The sequence below is a fragment of the Medicago sativa genome, chromosome 8 (assembly GCF_051527215.1).
Source record: "Medicago sativa cultivar Bolivia chromosome 8, Bolivia_mono, whole genome shotgun sequence".
Taxonomy (NCBI): Eukaryota; Viridiplantae; Streptophyta; class Magnoliopsida; order Fabales; family Fabaceae; genus Medicago; species Medicago sativa.
The window spans coordinates 50687863-50703636 of NC_140756.1; the positions used below are offsets into that span (position 1 = coordinate 50687863).

Consider the following 15774-nt stretch of genomic DNA (forward strand, 5'->3'; position numbering starts at 1 on the left):
GAAAATTTTATTCCATAATTTTTATAAGAATTTGTTTTTTTAATTTCATTTTATTTTATTTTAATTTTTTATGACATTTAGATTTTTAAAACATTCATATATTTTTTTAATTTAAGAAGATATTTAAAAGTTCTGAAATTTAATTATCAAAATAAAAAAATAGAAAAAAATGAAATTAAAAAAAGTTTAGATTTTTTTCAAAATAAAAAGATTTTTTGGGTTTATAAAAAAGATTTTTTTTAATTTTTTCTTTTTTTAATTTTTTTAATTATGCCACATGGAAATTAAAAAAATCAAAAAATAAATAAAATACCATATCGGCACGCCACATCATCAAATTTGTCCACGGTCATATGCTAACTGTTGGCTTTGGGGGGTAAACCAAGGAATCTTTATTTTACGGGGGGAATCTCCAAGTTTTTTTCGACGGGGGTATACCAAAAGTCCCCCAAATGGCGGGGGTAAAAGCCTATTAACCCCAAAATTATTGATGAAGATCAAAAGGGGATCTAATTTTGATTTGAATATATTTGCGAAAAGGTGGTTGGGGGGGGGGGGTGTTTGGTAATAAGCTCATATAAATAGATCACGAAAATGATATGTAAGGCGGATGAATTTTGATAAAAAAAATCACTTTATGTGAATCTTTTTGGTTCGTTAAGCTGTGACTTGATCTTATCAAGAAACCACGTTTCATGTGGCGATCCTTACCAAACTAAACATCTTCCTTGGATTAATTGGGAATTTGTTTAGTTACCATTTTCTACCTATTTCCACCATTCTTTAACCTTAATACCAAAATCCTCCATTATTCACAAATTTATTCAAAATCAAATAAAAAAAACATATCCCCTTTTGACCTTCATCATGTTGAGAACCAATGAATGAAATCAACTTTTATAAAACTAGTATATGTCAAATTCATGCTAACATACTAAGAAAGCTATAAACATTAACATTGACTTATCAATCATAAAACATATCATTGTTATCATCATCCATCGTTATTGATAATCATATCCGTGGCCATTTCTACCTTATCAAACATACAAAAATTCACTAAAGGTAAAGTATATCCCTAAAGTGAAATTGTTTGCATTAAAAGTGATCGGTCCAATGACGATCAATGATTCTGAACGGTGGTTCGTGATGCTCCGGTGTTACGAGAGGTTGAATCTTCATGGCGAAGGAGAAAGGTGCATGCGTTCACATTAACACTCCAACGCTCAAGTCGGTATCTAAAAGAGGTGGTTATGTGCGAAAATATAGTAAAGTGAGTGCGTTGGAACAAAATTGGTTTGTATAATTCCTCTAAGGTTTTGATGATAACAAAGTATTAAAGAACAATTAGATATGCTAATATATGTTCAAAGACCATAGATTAAAATTTAACAAGGTATGAACATGTATAAGAGAATCGAAGTACAAGAGAAGCTCAAAAACTATGGTAGATGATCCGAAAAAGGTCAACCATAAGTCAACGCCTTGGATCGAAGAAAGAATGCTACTCGGAAGATGAAGATTTTCATCGGACTCTAACGAGCATCGGACTCGAAGACCTCTAGACGCCGAAGTACAAAATATCTTGAGGGACCCGAGACACCACATCGTATTTGTCCTCTTTTGTAGTTATCTCTATCAAAGTTTGATAGTATAGTTTGTCTTCTTTTGACCACGTGTAGAAACAAACAAATAACTTCAAGGACAAAGAAATGAAAGAATAATTCTAGTATCGGCAAAGGAATCTTAGATGTCTAATCACCGCATTATCTATATTTGATAAAGACCCAACATCCTTGATTTGAAAGCTTCTCAACGACTCTAAATGTGTTGGCACTCTTCTCCAACGTCTCTCAAATCCTTGCATATATAAGAAGTTGATGATTGAAGAACAACAACAAGACTCTACCATTTTAATTGTGCTCTTATTATCTCAAATCAAAAAGCGCATAGAACAACGTGCTTGGATTGAGGGTTTAGGAGGGGAATGGAGGGAGGGCTCACTTTTATTTTTTAAATTACGAACAATGTAAAATGTTTGTTTAAAATAAATTAAGTGTTTTTGAAGTATTTATTATATGATCATTTATCATGTTGTTAATTCAATGTTCTAATAATCATTTTATAATGTCCGCAATTTAAAAAAGAAAAGTAAATCCTCCCCTCTCTTCCCCTCCCAAACCCTTCATCCAAACACACCCTTAAGAATTTCTTATCAAAGTTTGTATCTTAGAAATTTGAAGTCTTAGACTCTCGTTCCGAATTGTATTGCTTACATCTCTAATTGTATATCAAGTGCAAGAAACGATTTTATTTAAAGAGACCCTTTTTTTTTCTATCAAAGATTTAATGAGACCGTTGTAACAAAGGAATATTGTATTTTTTTCTTCACAAAATTTTATCTCTTTACATTTATTCAATCTCACATTTTATCTTTATCCTGTAACCAAAAAAAAAAAACATTTTATCTTTATCCCTCTTTCTCCTTCAAAAAAAAAAAATCTTTCTCTTTCTCTTTCTATTACATCACCAACATATCATATATTTATCACATGATTCTCTCTAACACTTTCTCTCTCTCAAAGTGTAAATTGAGTTTTTGAGTGTGAAAAATCATTTCCTATTTCATTTTTCTAACTTATTTTTAACTTGTTTCATTTTTCTAACTAAACAATGTGAAAATGAATCAATGATAGCATACATTTTAGTGTTATAATATGGTTTCCAGAAAAAACTAAATTTGATTCCTTGCCAACCCCGTAACGTAACCTCTCTTCAAAGCAGTGTTGGATTCGTTAAGCACATGTTGTGTGACAACTGTTTAAAAACAACTACCGTCCAACCGCAACACTGACAATACAACTTTCAACGTGCATCCCAACAGATCCGTGTCCACAACGTAACTAGTAATAACATTGACGGTGCAAAATAGGTTACATTCCAACACAATATTTAACATACATTTTTTAAAATACAGTCTTTGATTTTGGTTAAAATTGTGTACGTCTCACATAAATTTGATGAAAACTCACATGAACTTTAGCCGATAAAAGAAACGATAGAATATTTAGTTGTTTCAAAATCACAAGTTTAGTTATAGTGAGCTTAAGTTGATATGGACGACGATAATATATGCGAGGTTCGGGGTTTAAACATATACGCAAGTGCAGGGTTTAAACCTCGATCATCGAGAGGAAAAAAAATACAAGTTTAGTACTTACAAAAACAATCACTATTTTACATTTTTATTTTGACAAGTGTCTTTAGAGATTATTTAAAGAATTTATAAAAATAAAAATTATAAAGAGAATACAAACACTTATTAAATTATTAAATACACATGTTTTTATGCAAAAACTAAATTTTTTTCTATACTATTTAAACATTATTTTAAAGGCATTTGTTAGCAATTTTTTAATAATAATATTTTTGTCTTCAAAAAAATAATAATAATGTCTCTTAGTTATAGTTCAATCGTAATTTAAGGTATATTTTATATTCTAAAACGTTATTGGATATGCAATTCTCCACTTCTCAACAAGTTGTTTCTCCCTAAACTCTTGAAAAAACGATAACATCTCAATTCTTTAAAGGGATTAATAATCTATACTATTTATAAGCATGAATGCAATAAAAAAAATAGTCATATGTACTCATATGAATGCTAGTTATAAATAATAATAATAATAATAATAATAATAATAATAATAATAATAATAATAATAATAATAATAATAATAATAATAATAATAATAATAATAATAATAATAATATCATTTCAATTATTTATTCACTTAATTTATTGTTAAATAAGCTTTTTTATTTTTATTTTGCAGAATTAAATAAGCTAATCTTGATCGTTCACCCAACCTTTTTTTGTCTTCTCCATTAAGCAACAATACAATACAAGAGAGGCAAACATCAAATATTCATATTCCTCCATCTCTCACCCACTTTATTCGCCCTATTTCTTTCTCCACCTTCCATCCTCAATCCACCCCCTTTATTAACATTTATTCACTAAAAAAAAACTCAATTTATTTCTCCCTTTCTCAAAATCCACCTTTCTTTTTTCTTTGTATATCCCTACAGCCACCGCTGATTGGCAAAAACAAGCCATGGCGCCCCGTTTCTGGACCTGTTTCGGAAACAAGGGGAGTCGAGACAGCGCAGCAGACGGCGGCAGCAGCAGCATGACAGCCGATGTAACAACGGAAGAGCAAAGACGCGGCGGACCAGTGGTGGTTGAGATGTTTTCATCACAAGGATGTGCAACGTCGCCGGCGGCGGAGCTGGTGTTGTCAAGGTTGGGGAGAGGTGATTTTCAGCTGGAAATGCCGGTGGTTGTGTTGGCCTTCCATGTAGATTATTGGGATTACATGGGATGGAAGGATCCTTATGGATCAAGTCAATGGACCGTAAGACAAAAAGCTTATGTTGAGGCTTTAGGGCTTGATACGTTGTTAACTCCTCAAGTTGTGATTCAAGGTTCGGCTCATTGTCTTGGAAATGATGATACTGCTATTGTTGATGCCATTCAAAATGCTCCTAGATACCCTGCTCCTACGTTCCAGGTATGTTGTTTTTTCTCTGTTTCGTTTCATTCATTATATACCAATGTGAAATCATACAAAACACTAGTGAGTTTAGTTCAGTTGGTATGAACAATGCATAATATATGCGGTTTGGGGCAGCGACCACCACCCAAAAAATATGAATCCCCTATAGATACCTGACACGATACAGATAAGTATCTGTCATTTTTTATAATATTAATTGCCCGATACTTCTTTGATATGCGTATCAAGACGCATCGGACATGATTTTTCGTCATTTTTAGAGTATCGTGGCTTCACGAGATGAAATCTTGCTTTATCATAAGATTCTAATTATGTTTGATGCTAAGTAATATATAAGGCTCAACTTTTGGTCGGTGTTCTCAATATTTTCAAATACTCAGGTATTTGGAAAGAAGGTTTTTGTATAGAATTTAATGTTTTAAATCTTAATAATGTTGGAAAATGTATTTATTATTTAAATATATACTTTGTTAACTTAGCTGAAAAAGCTTTGAAGATCAAAAGAGAAATCATAGGAAAATTGAAACAAGTACTAATAAATGAAAAAATAAAGGCAGTGAAGGGAAAAACTAAATATATTTTGTCCTTTGCAAAGTTGCTTTTTTAGGTTGCTATGAGCCTATGACCCTGAAAAAAACACAAAAAATAATGTACTTTTAATCGCTGATTTGCCTAAGCCTGTGAATTTAGGTGCTTAAAATTTATGTAAAGGGATCTAAGATTTCATTTCATTTAATTATTTTATATATGATCAAATATGTTAACTCATTACTGAATAAAAGGATAATGTAGCTTATAAGCCACACTATCTCTTCAGTCTCCCAATCTCAATCACACAAAAGAACACTTCAAGTAGATACCAAAAGAGTTGTTGAAACATTGTCAATCACAATACTCTGTTTTCCACACAACACTAAGTAGGTGGCCAATTGCTCTCACCTAATTGAAATTTGAAATTAAGTTGTTTTATGGATTGAGTAAGTTTTGTTGTTCTTTTCATACCTTCCTTTATTATTAGAGATGTAACTAACTTTTACATGCTTATATACATTTTGACGTACTTACTTGATGTAACCCTTAAAAGAATCACACATTCTGAGGTGAGAAATGTATCCACTTATAAATACATGTTTATGTCATATCTCATCCAATGTGTGACTCTTAACAGAATCAACTCTTTAATATTTACGGCAGCTGGATCAAAAGCGTCCTTTAAGACCAGCTTAATTACCTAACTATTTCACACCCAACATAAAATTACTTCTTAAAAAAAATTATTCTTGCAATAGGTACATGAATCAAACAATAATAGAAGGTTTGTGATGAAATATGCATGTCATTCAAGAATTCAAATTGCATCATGAATCTTAATATTAAGGATAATCGATGTCAAATTCGTTTGATGCAAGTTTAATTGAGGTTGCGTTGCTGTTATAGAGACGTCAAAAACCATGATATCACAGACCAATTCACAATCACATACCTTTTCTAACAATCCTTATGTCATGATAATAAGAGTTAATGTATACAAAAACTTTGCTTCTTTTTAGATTAATAAATATTGTTAATTAAAAAAATTTGTCCGCCTAATTTGCAGGCAACTTTCACAAAACCTACACAAGACTCTTTGCAAGTGTCACTAACTGGAGCATTGAGGAGCAAAGTCGACAGTAACGGTGTGAATGTCATGGTAGCCTTATACGAAAATGGTTTAGTTACCGACTGTCCAAGAGGGGAGAACAAAGGCCGTGTTCTATCAAACGATTTTGTTGTTAGAAAGCTCGAAAAGCTCTGCACCGAAAAAGACATATCTGCCAAGAAGACAATAACAGGAACTGTTAATTTTCCATTGTGGGGAGGATTCAATAGCAGCAAATGTGGTGTAGCTGTCTTTGTTCAAAGCCCTTCTCACCAGATTTTTGGTTCGCAGAGTTTTCACCTGCCGGATGATATATGATATGATTTTTGTAGTAAAATATGTCATTATTTTGATTTGTTCTGCATATTCTATCATATTTCAGTTACATTGTTGCTGTTTGTTAGGCTATTTACATATGTTATGTACAGTACCCATTTTAGGATAATGTTGGTTTTCTTTTTGTTTTGACTCTTGTATTTTATTTTTGAGTAGATTTGGAATTGTAATGTACACTATTTGGTTAATTGGATTTGGATTTGGATTGGACTCTTACCATTGAATATTTTTCTTTCATGTGGAAGTTGGTCTTCTATAAAATTGTACATATTTTATTTTTGATTTTTTTTATTTGAAAGGTAGCTAATTTAGAATCATATATTTGAGGTAAACTCTTGATGTGGTTCAATTCATGGACATTGGACAATGCCCTTTGTATCATTCCAAGAAGCTTAAACATTCTTTAATTAATCATGCATCAAATCAACACTTTCAAGTCCTATGTGAAGATAGGATGTGAGTTCTTCTAGCCTAACCATGGCTGAAATGGCTTCCAAAGCATTATGCTTTATATACTATAGTCAAGGTGTTGGTGGTAAGCATCATTTTTCAGTGTGGCTAAGGTTAGGGATGTACGAAAAATCGGTTACCACCAACAAAATTACTAACCAAATCATTCCACCTTGTAAAACCCAACCCAAAGTTAAAATAAATGAACCAGGAACCCAACTGACACAAGGTGTTATTCAAAGAAACCAAAAAACTAATACCAGAGGTGCTAAGAGTGATATTCATTTTGTACTTGTACCATGTGAAACTTATTGAAAGTATTTTATTTCAAATTTAAAGCACATGATAGTGAAATTCATGTGTAACTCTTGGTAGATGGTGGATAGATGCAATGATGTTGATTGTTAGGGAACTTGTTGAGCAAGTCATAGTAAAATTCCAATGTAGCCATTTCATGACACTAGGATATTTCGGGTTGATACTCGGGTTGACGAAGAGTAGTTGCGGGACGTTTTAGAAGGCGGAGATGAGGGGATGCCCTCCATTTAGTTGTGTTATTTGGTAGTTGAATAAGCATGTAGTCGCTACGAGCTCGATTGTCCGTAACACTATGGGTTGGGGTTGATGTTAACTTCATTATTTTTGAAGTTTGGATTTTGGAACTATTGTTATTTCTATTATAACCTTGAATGCCAATAATGAATTTTATTAAGGAATTCAGTGAAATGTTTCTGCTACTAAAATTGTTTATTAAAATGGAAAATTTATACTATTCTTGTGATCTAATGTTGAGTCGAGTAGCATTCTATTTATTAAATTCATTATTACTATTTAATATTTATTGACAGAATTAGGGTGTTACGGAGGATGTTTAGTTGACGTGAGTATCCCGAGGACGGCTTTGGAGCCTACTCGTCTTTACCGCAATTGCTTTGGAATCTAGCATAGGATTGCTTTGATTAGAACCGTTGGGATTTTATTTTATGTTATCGCATTTTGTTGAGAAAACCATGAGATCATTTTGTTGATGTATTTACTTTGAGATAGGATGCATGACTTTTTTTTTTTTTTTGGTCGGGTAGCCTAGTAGCTGCAATTCACCTTATAAGGTGAATAAGTGGGGTGTATGGGGTTCGAACCCCGGCCCCCGCATATAATAATGCATTGTCCTACCAACCGAGCTATACTCACGGGACATATGATGCATGACTTTATTATGCCGAGGCAATTTTTTTCGCTACGACTTGATATTATATTATATTATATGATGGAATTTTCTTTATGTGATGAATGGTGAAGAGTAACATCTTGAAGTATTTGATTATTTGATTATATGTGTGGTTTAGGGTGTTACGGATGGAGATAGAGTTCCATAACAGATCTTTTTTAATTAGTGGACAAAAATAATACTTATAAATTAAGGGTAGTGTTAACTTGTGCCCTTAGGGCATATGTTAAGAGACCTAAAAGGAGAAATATTTTATAAAATTTTGTGCATTTAACTCATTAAAAACTTAAAGATTAAATGTATTGCGTACATTCCGATTGAGCTATTTCTATATTTGTTTCATTAACTTGTGCCTTAAGGGCACAAGTTAACATTTTCCATAAATTAATTAAGAGACCAAATGTGCAATTTATCCAAAATAAAAGTATCAATTTGGCCCCAAAACTCAAAAAACTGCATTTTTTATTTTTTTTCATCAAGAAATAACAAAATAATGACTGATTTCGTGTTATTTTTACCAGGACCAAACCATTCCAATTTACTTTTTAGGGTCCTAAATACCCTATATTTTCCTAAACAATAAACGTAGTAGTCAGTGAGACAAGTTGAGTGTCAAATATTTGTCAAAAAAAAAAAAAAAAAGTCGAGTGTCAAATATGTCCAACCATATGGTTTAAAAATAGGAATAAAAAAAATTGGATGCAGAAAAATATCAACGGAGGAATAAAATTGTCTTTGGTTTAATTTTGTAAGGGATTTTAAAGAATAATTTTTTTTCGAGGACTAATTTTTTCACCCTATATACTAGTAAGATACCCGTGTTGTGCTGTAACCAAAAAAAGTAAGATACCCGTGCCTCTGCACGGATACCCGTTGGTCCGAATGATTTATTTCGGTTAATTTTTTTATTCGTATGTGACTTTATTTTTATGTTTTTATTCAATATTATTGTAGAATTAAAGTAATGTGATATTCTAAATAGTAAAAATGTTTTAGTAAGAACTTTTTTTTTTTTTTATAAATAACAATTTGTCTTGTATATCAAAGTTAGTTTAATCGGTGGCAACTTATCCCGTGCATTTTAGTTGATGATAGTTAATGCCCGCTTCTCCCATGCATTTTTTATGTACGATATTTTACACAATCTCACTTATCTCGTGCATTTTAGTTGATGGCAGTTCAATATCATTGTATAATTGAAGTGTGGTGATATTCTAAATAGTATAAACATCTTATCATGTGTTATGAAACTAAAGAAATAGGAACAAGAATAAAGTAGAGAGAAGTAGAGAAGGAGAAAGAAAGTGAGGAGAGATGATTCTATTATTCTCTTGGTATATACAATTAGGTTACATATGATCTCTATTTATAGAGAAATACAATGACTTGGGGAACAAGCACCAATGACTTGGGGAGCAAGCACGATATAGCCCAATAAGCTAATAGTATGACCCAATAACCCAATTGCTATATGGACATCCACTTATAATATTCATAACACTCCCCCTTGGATGTCCATCGAGGATATGCCTCATTAAAACCTTACTAGAGAAAAACCCAATGGGAAAAAATTCTAGTGAAGGAAAAAGAGTACAACATCCTTTTGTGTCATAATGTTTGCCTCATTAAAAACCTTACCAGAAAACCAAGTGGGATAAAACCATGGTTAAGGGAAAAAGAGTGCATAACACATTTTTGTCTCCCCTCATAAAAACAATTATATATGAGATGAAGAAAGTCAAATAATCTTTTATGCATGTTACTCAAAAGCTTCACTTGATGGTGACTTTGTAGAAAGATCCGATTTATCTCCATATTCTTCTCTAAATTAGCAGCTCTTGAGATATCTTCATATTGAGTTGTTGAAAGAACCTCCTTTCAAAATTAAAAAACCGCAAGTTTCTTGTATGTATAAAATCATAATCCTTAATAAAGAACATTCTCCACTTCCTTGATTATCTGCATTTACTAATATTCACAAAAACAAAATACCACGATATATATAATAAGTAAAACACATTAGTGTCCTCACTTGACCAATTCAAGTTGTTCATAATTTTCTTGAGGACATGGTTTTTACTTACGGCAAGTGACATCTCAATCATTCTAGTATATAATCAATTAAATTTGTCCATATCAACGTTTATATAACAAATTTTAGAATCTCTTCATGAGTTCTAATAATATTTATACCATTATCATAAAATTGATTATCACAAATTCATTTCCAAATCCTTAAAATGGAGAAATGATGTCATCTTTCCAATAGTTTTGATAATGTGTCTCACACAAATGAAATCCTTCAGGGAGTTTCATATAATCATCTCTATCAATTGAGCCATATACAAATAAATTTCTTGAAAAAGTTTAATATAATTTGAGCCTTTCATATGCTACTGAACTTAATCAAGTATGAAAAAGTTCTTGAATTCACTTCAGGTGAACAATATATGTTTCTTAAAAATAAATGGTAGATATTTACCAATTCACCGTAGGTGAACATATCAAACTCTACATATATGTATATTACCATACTAATTCCCTTTTCGCGCGAAAAATCATATATAGTCATTTAAGTTCATACCTTCAAGTGTGCGGACTACAAGTCCAAACAAAGTCTGCTTCATGAAGCGAGTTTGATTTCACTAGAATTGTCTCTTTTCATTCGTAGATATTTTCTTTATCTATAATCTTTAGTCGACTTTAACACATGATCCTCATTATTACTTATCACATATAGCACTATATTATATGCAAAAACACGTCAACGTTGACTTCATTTCGGTTCCATCTCATTCCATTGAGATCTTTTATTCATGACATAATTTACCAATATTTTATAAGTTTCGAATTCGATTAGTTCTTCTCGGAACCGAAAAATCAATTATGTCGAAAACTCTTTTAGAGTTTCTATATCCTCGTTTGGGTTATCTTTCCTTTAAGCTCCTTTTCTTATTCAAGGCTTTTTATATTTGGAACCGATTGATCTATCATGCTTCGTGCACGACCGAGAGTCATTTGCAATATTAGATTATCTCGATATCTATTTCGTTTGGAGCATTAGCGGCTAGTATTAGATTTGTTTACCTTTGCAAATGAGTTATATCTTGAGGATCAAGAAGAGACAATAATATTTCCTTTTAAATAATTTATTTGAACTTCGGGTTCATAATTTTTAGATGCTTATCATCTCCCCTAATATTGGGAAAACCAATCCATCAATTGATAATCGGCCATCGGGCTGTAAACAAGTTGGCTCAATACAATTAATCATAGATGGATATTTATATTAAATATATTTTCCCAATATTCTTTCAAGATTTATCATAATGCATTATATTGGAGCAATTGTGACATACACAACACATCCAAAAATTCACTTAGATGAGAAATATCAGTTGTTAAGCTTAAACCAATGATAAATTAAGGGGAGAACTTACATATAGTAATGTGTTGGCTTGATGCATATCAATATCTCAATATACAAAATTATTGATTCCCAAAATTGAGTTTATAAGGCATGATCTCATAACCAAAATAGAGTTTATAAGGTATGGTCCGATAAGTATCAATCACACAATTAACTTTAGACGTCTAAATAATGGATCTTCCAAATTCCATTTTATTAGCATACGCTTGTTCAATATCAATTTCAATTGAAAAATGATACTTATCAAATGATTTTTGAACAATTTCAGAAAATAAACTCTTAGTCAAATTTGTTGACATAATAATCTCACAAACTTCCAGGTTGTGAATATACATGTGATCATTTAGTTGATGCATCGATTCAAATCATATAATATCCAAGTGATTCACATGATCGGTGTATTAATTTAAATAACACCTTATATAAGTGAGACACACATTCCTTTAAATTGTCAGCTTCCCTTAGGAACTAGTAACACAAAAATCACTAGATTGAAGAATCTTCGGCTCTTCAATATATATCCATAGTAATTGTACTTGCAAAAAAGTACGGTAAGGGATTCTAGGATTCTAAGGTTTAGACTGGTGATTCCATTCCCCGAGAGTGATCTCAAGAGTGGTATTTATAGCCTGCTATGGGCTTGGGTTTTGGTTGCTTGGAGGCCAAGTAACAGGGATATTCTCGTATTTTAGGCGGCTTCCAGAGACTTCTAGAAGATAGGAAGGGCGGCCCCCTAAAGCTTGGCGCGCCGAGGTCCCGTGGGCCCTTCCCGAGGGTGCCCGGGCCTTCTTAGGGGCCTTAAGGCCCTTACGGGAGGTTTTGGAGCCTTTAGGAATATTATGATGGTTCACAGCCCCCCAATCACGAGTCTTGGGACAAGGCGAAGTGATGAAAGTGTGATATTGACTTTTCAGGAGGGTATCCAAGTCCTTTAAGAAAGTATTGGCGGTTCACGGCCCCCAAGCATGAGCCTTGGGAGGAGGCGAGGTGCTTGGTCTCGCTGAAATTTTTTAGACCTTACCTCGTTTTGTGGTCCGAACGCCTCCCCGGGCATCTATCGTCCCTATTTGGAGGGCACTCCTACGGTGACTTCTCTTTCCTTCAAAGTCCCTCGTGGAGTAAGTATCTCGGCTTATTTTATAGTTTTACCACCCACAGCCCCCCAAGCACGATACTTGGAAAAAGGCAAAGTGGTTTGTGTACTTGGTAGCGAGTTCCTTTACTCCAAGTGGCGTTCTCGGGTTACGCCCTACTCGAAATTCGGGCGACGTGTTTTGCTCGTGCGGCGTGCATTTGAGGTCCGCATGGCATTTTGTCGGCTTATCTTCCAAACGTTTTGCATTCTCGTGGTTCCCTCGATGGCCGCCACGTGTCAAGATCCTATGTCGTCGATTCACTCAATCATTTCTTCCTTTTTAAGATCGCGTTCGACTTTTGACCCTTTTGCATTTCTTTGTTCATTTCTTCAATTTTCCTCCCGGTTTAAGCGACTTTGACAGATTTTTCCTTTCTTTCACAGTATTCCTCATTCCCTATTCTCTCTCATATTTTTATTTATTTTTCCATGCTTGTGAGGGTTCAAATTTTAGGGATGGTGTTGATTAGAGAGTGTGACGGGAGGGAAGATTGATTCGTCCCACTAATCCGGTTGAAAGGGATCGGTTGAGGAGGGAGTGTTTGAGACATGCAACCGGTCCCAATGGGATTATAAATTGGGATGTTTATTACCAAGGGATTCACGGGGAGGATTTATTTAGAGACTTATCTAGGGAATCTAGTGCTAACTCGGGTAGTGATAGTGATTGTCCGTTTTCTGTCTGCTACTTCGAGAACGAATCGTAAGGAGGACGAGTGTTGGGAAATTCGTCCGTCTAGGAACCTTTCGTCCGTATTTTTAAAGAAGGGTTACTCTTCTAGGTTATTAGAAATGGTTGCATTTGCTGAAGAAGTATTAGCAGAGGAGTCGTTATACGTCGACGTCTTCCCCATGGATTTGTTCGGAGTAAGTTTAACATTTACGCTACCGGTCGGGAGGAAGACGTCATTTTGTTGTCCGTGATCCCGACGAATGTGTATGCGATCGGGAGATGGGTGATGGCGACAAGTCTTATTTCATGTACACCGTCGTACTCGAGGAGTTCGGCGTGAAGATTCCATTTACCTCTTTTGAAGTGGATGTCTTAAAGTATCTCAACGTGGCGTCCACACAAATTCTCCCAAATAGTAGGGCGTTCATTTGTGGGTTCGAGATTTTGTGTAAATCATTGGGCCCGGAGCCTTCGGTTGGCGTCTTCCTCTCGTTTTTATGGTACCAAAGACATAAATAAGGGCACTTGGATCGCCATTTCTCGCTCATTTGGGGAAGAGGTTGTTTCCCCAATATGCTTGCAACTTCAAAAGGAATGGCGTGATACCTTTGTTAGAGTGCAAGGTGCACCGAATGCTCTACTACTTCGTGATGATGGCCGGAAAACCCAAATTTCCTCTTCGCCGGACTAAAAGTCCTTTAGCTATGAAGGGGTATGATCTAGATAAGATGTCTCCTTATGAGCGGAAGCTAGTTCAATTGTTGGAGGCGGTTCCTCTTACCAACATTCATGAGCTTTTGAATAGAGAGGGCGACGTTGTTCGCTTGGAAGCTTACTTGCGTGAGTGTCTTTAAAAGTCCGATTTGTTATCTTTGAATTTTTCTTTGTAATTATTTGACTAATTTCGTTCATCCGTTTCTCGCAGAAGAGATGTTGCCTCTAACTAGAGCCGAGATGAAGAAATATCTGGCCGAGCTAGAGAAGAATAAGAACCCGGATGGTTACGTGTCGAGCAATCATGCCGGCATGTCGCTACGAAAATTGAAGAGGAAGGAGTTCGCCAAAGACGACGTTGTCGTGATCGAGGTGGAGGGTTCGGAAGGGTGGAAGTGATGGAAATGCCCTCGCTCGGGCTGATTATCCCGTGCCAAAAAGTCGAGGAGCTCTATAGGGGCCAAGCTTGGAGGAAGTCGCCCTACGGCGTTTAGGGAAGTTGGCGGTACTTCTCTTAACGATGAGGCTATGGAGTCGTTACGGCACTCGAGTTTGATTTCCGACGGTATGCTTTCCTACCTTATACTATTCTGGATCGTAAGTTTATTATTGTATTTTTGACGAGCTTTGTTTGTTTTGTAGGTATATGGCGAGAGAAGGTGCCCTTTGCCAAGATTAACGTTGAAGCCACGGTGAAAGCAAAAGTGAGTGACTTAGTTGCCGACGCCGGTACGGCTGCCCCGCGTGCTTTGTTACCGAATCATGCTTTGGAATTGAAGTATGGAGTGGTGGAGAAGAAACACCTAGACGTTGCGGAGGATGTGGAGAAGTGAAAACACAAAGCTACTAGCTTAGAATGGCGTCTATCGTAGGCGTTAAAAGACAAGAAGGCCGCGAGAGAAAGCTTTGGAGGAGATGACGAAGGCGAAGGAGGCCGCCGAGTTGGAGAGAAACGAGAAAGACGCCGCTTTGAAGAAGGAAGAGTTGGTTGTGGATGAGGGAAGGCGTTCTTTAGCCATATACTTTGAGAATGGTTTCAAGCGTGCTACCGAACAAAGTGCCGCCGCTTAATCCCGATGCTAAGATGGACGAGCCGGATCCATTCAAGATCATTGTTGATGGCAAGTTGGTGGATGATGAATGATGCCTCCTTTCATTTGTTTTGCTCTATACTCCGTTGTAGCTTAACTCTTGGGCGGCTCGCGAAGCGCCTTTTTAACTTATCTGCGAACAATGTTTATGGTCCTTTTGAAAAATTTTAGTATTTCGCATATCTTTTTGAGCTGTTTGTGAATCCTTTGCATGATTTCGTGCGAGTTTATATTGGCGACCCTTGAGGTTGTGCGCCTTAATATTCATTTCCCGAGCCTTTCTAGTGGACGATCTTCCTTTGAGAATAACCTTAGGCGACTTTGCCTTTAGCCGGAGCCGTGGTGTGTCGGTCGAGTTTTAACAGCCGACCCTTGTAAGAACCTTTATTAAGGTTGACGTCGCCGGGGGTTCGTAATTCGTTTAACGAGGTCGCCGCGGCTATTGTGTTGGTTTTTGTTTCACGTTTAATTTTGTTTGTTTAATCTCTATTCATGGCG

At 35.0% G+C, this 15774-nt stretch overlaps 1 protein-coding gene across 1 annotated transcript; it reads left to right on the forward strand.

The window, feature by feature from the left end:
* Positions 1-3941: 3941 nt before the first annotated feature.
* On the forward strand, positions 3942-6779 carry LOC146899361 (uncharacterized). The gene is made up of 2 exons (XM_085732804.1): positions 3942-4574; positions 6178-6779. Exons 1-2 carry the CDS (start codon positions 4119-4121, stop codon positions 6535-6537), a joined length of 816 nt encoding a protein of 271 aa, XP_085588930.1. The 5' UTR covers positions 3942-4118; the 3' UTR covers positions 6538-6779.
* Positions 6780-15774: the final 8995 nt, after the last annotated feature.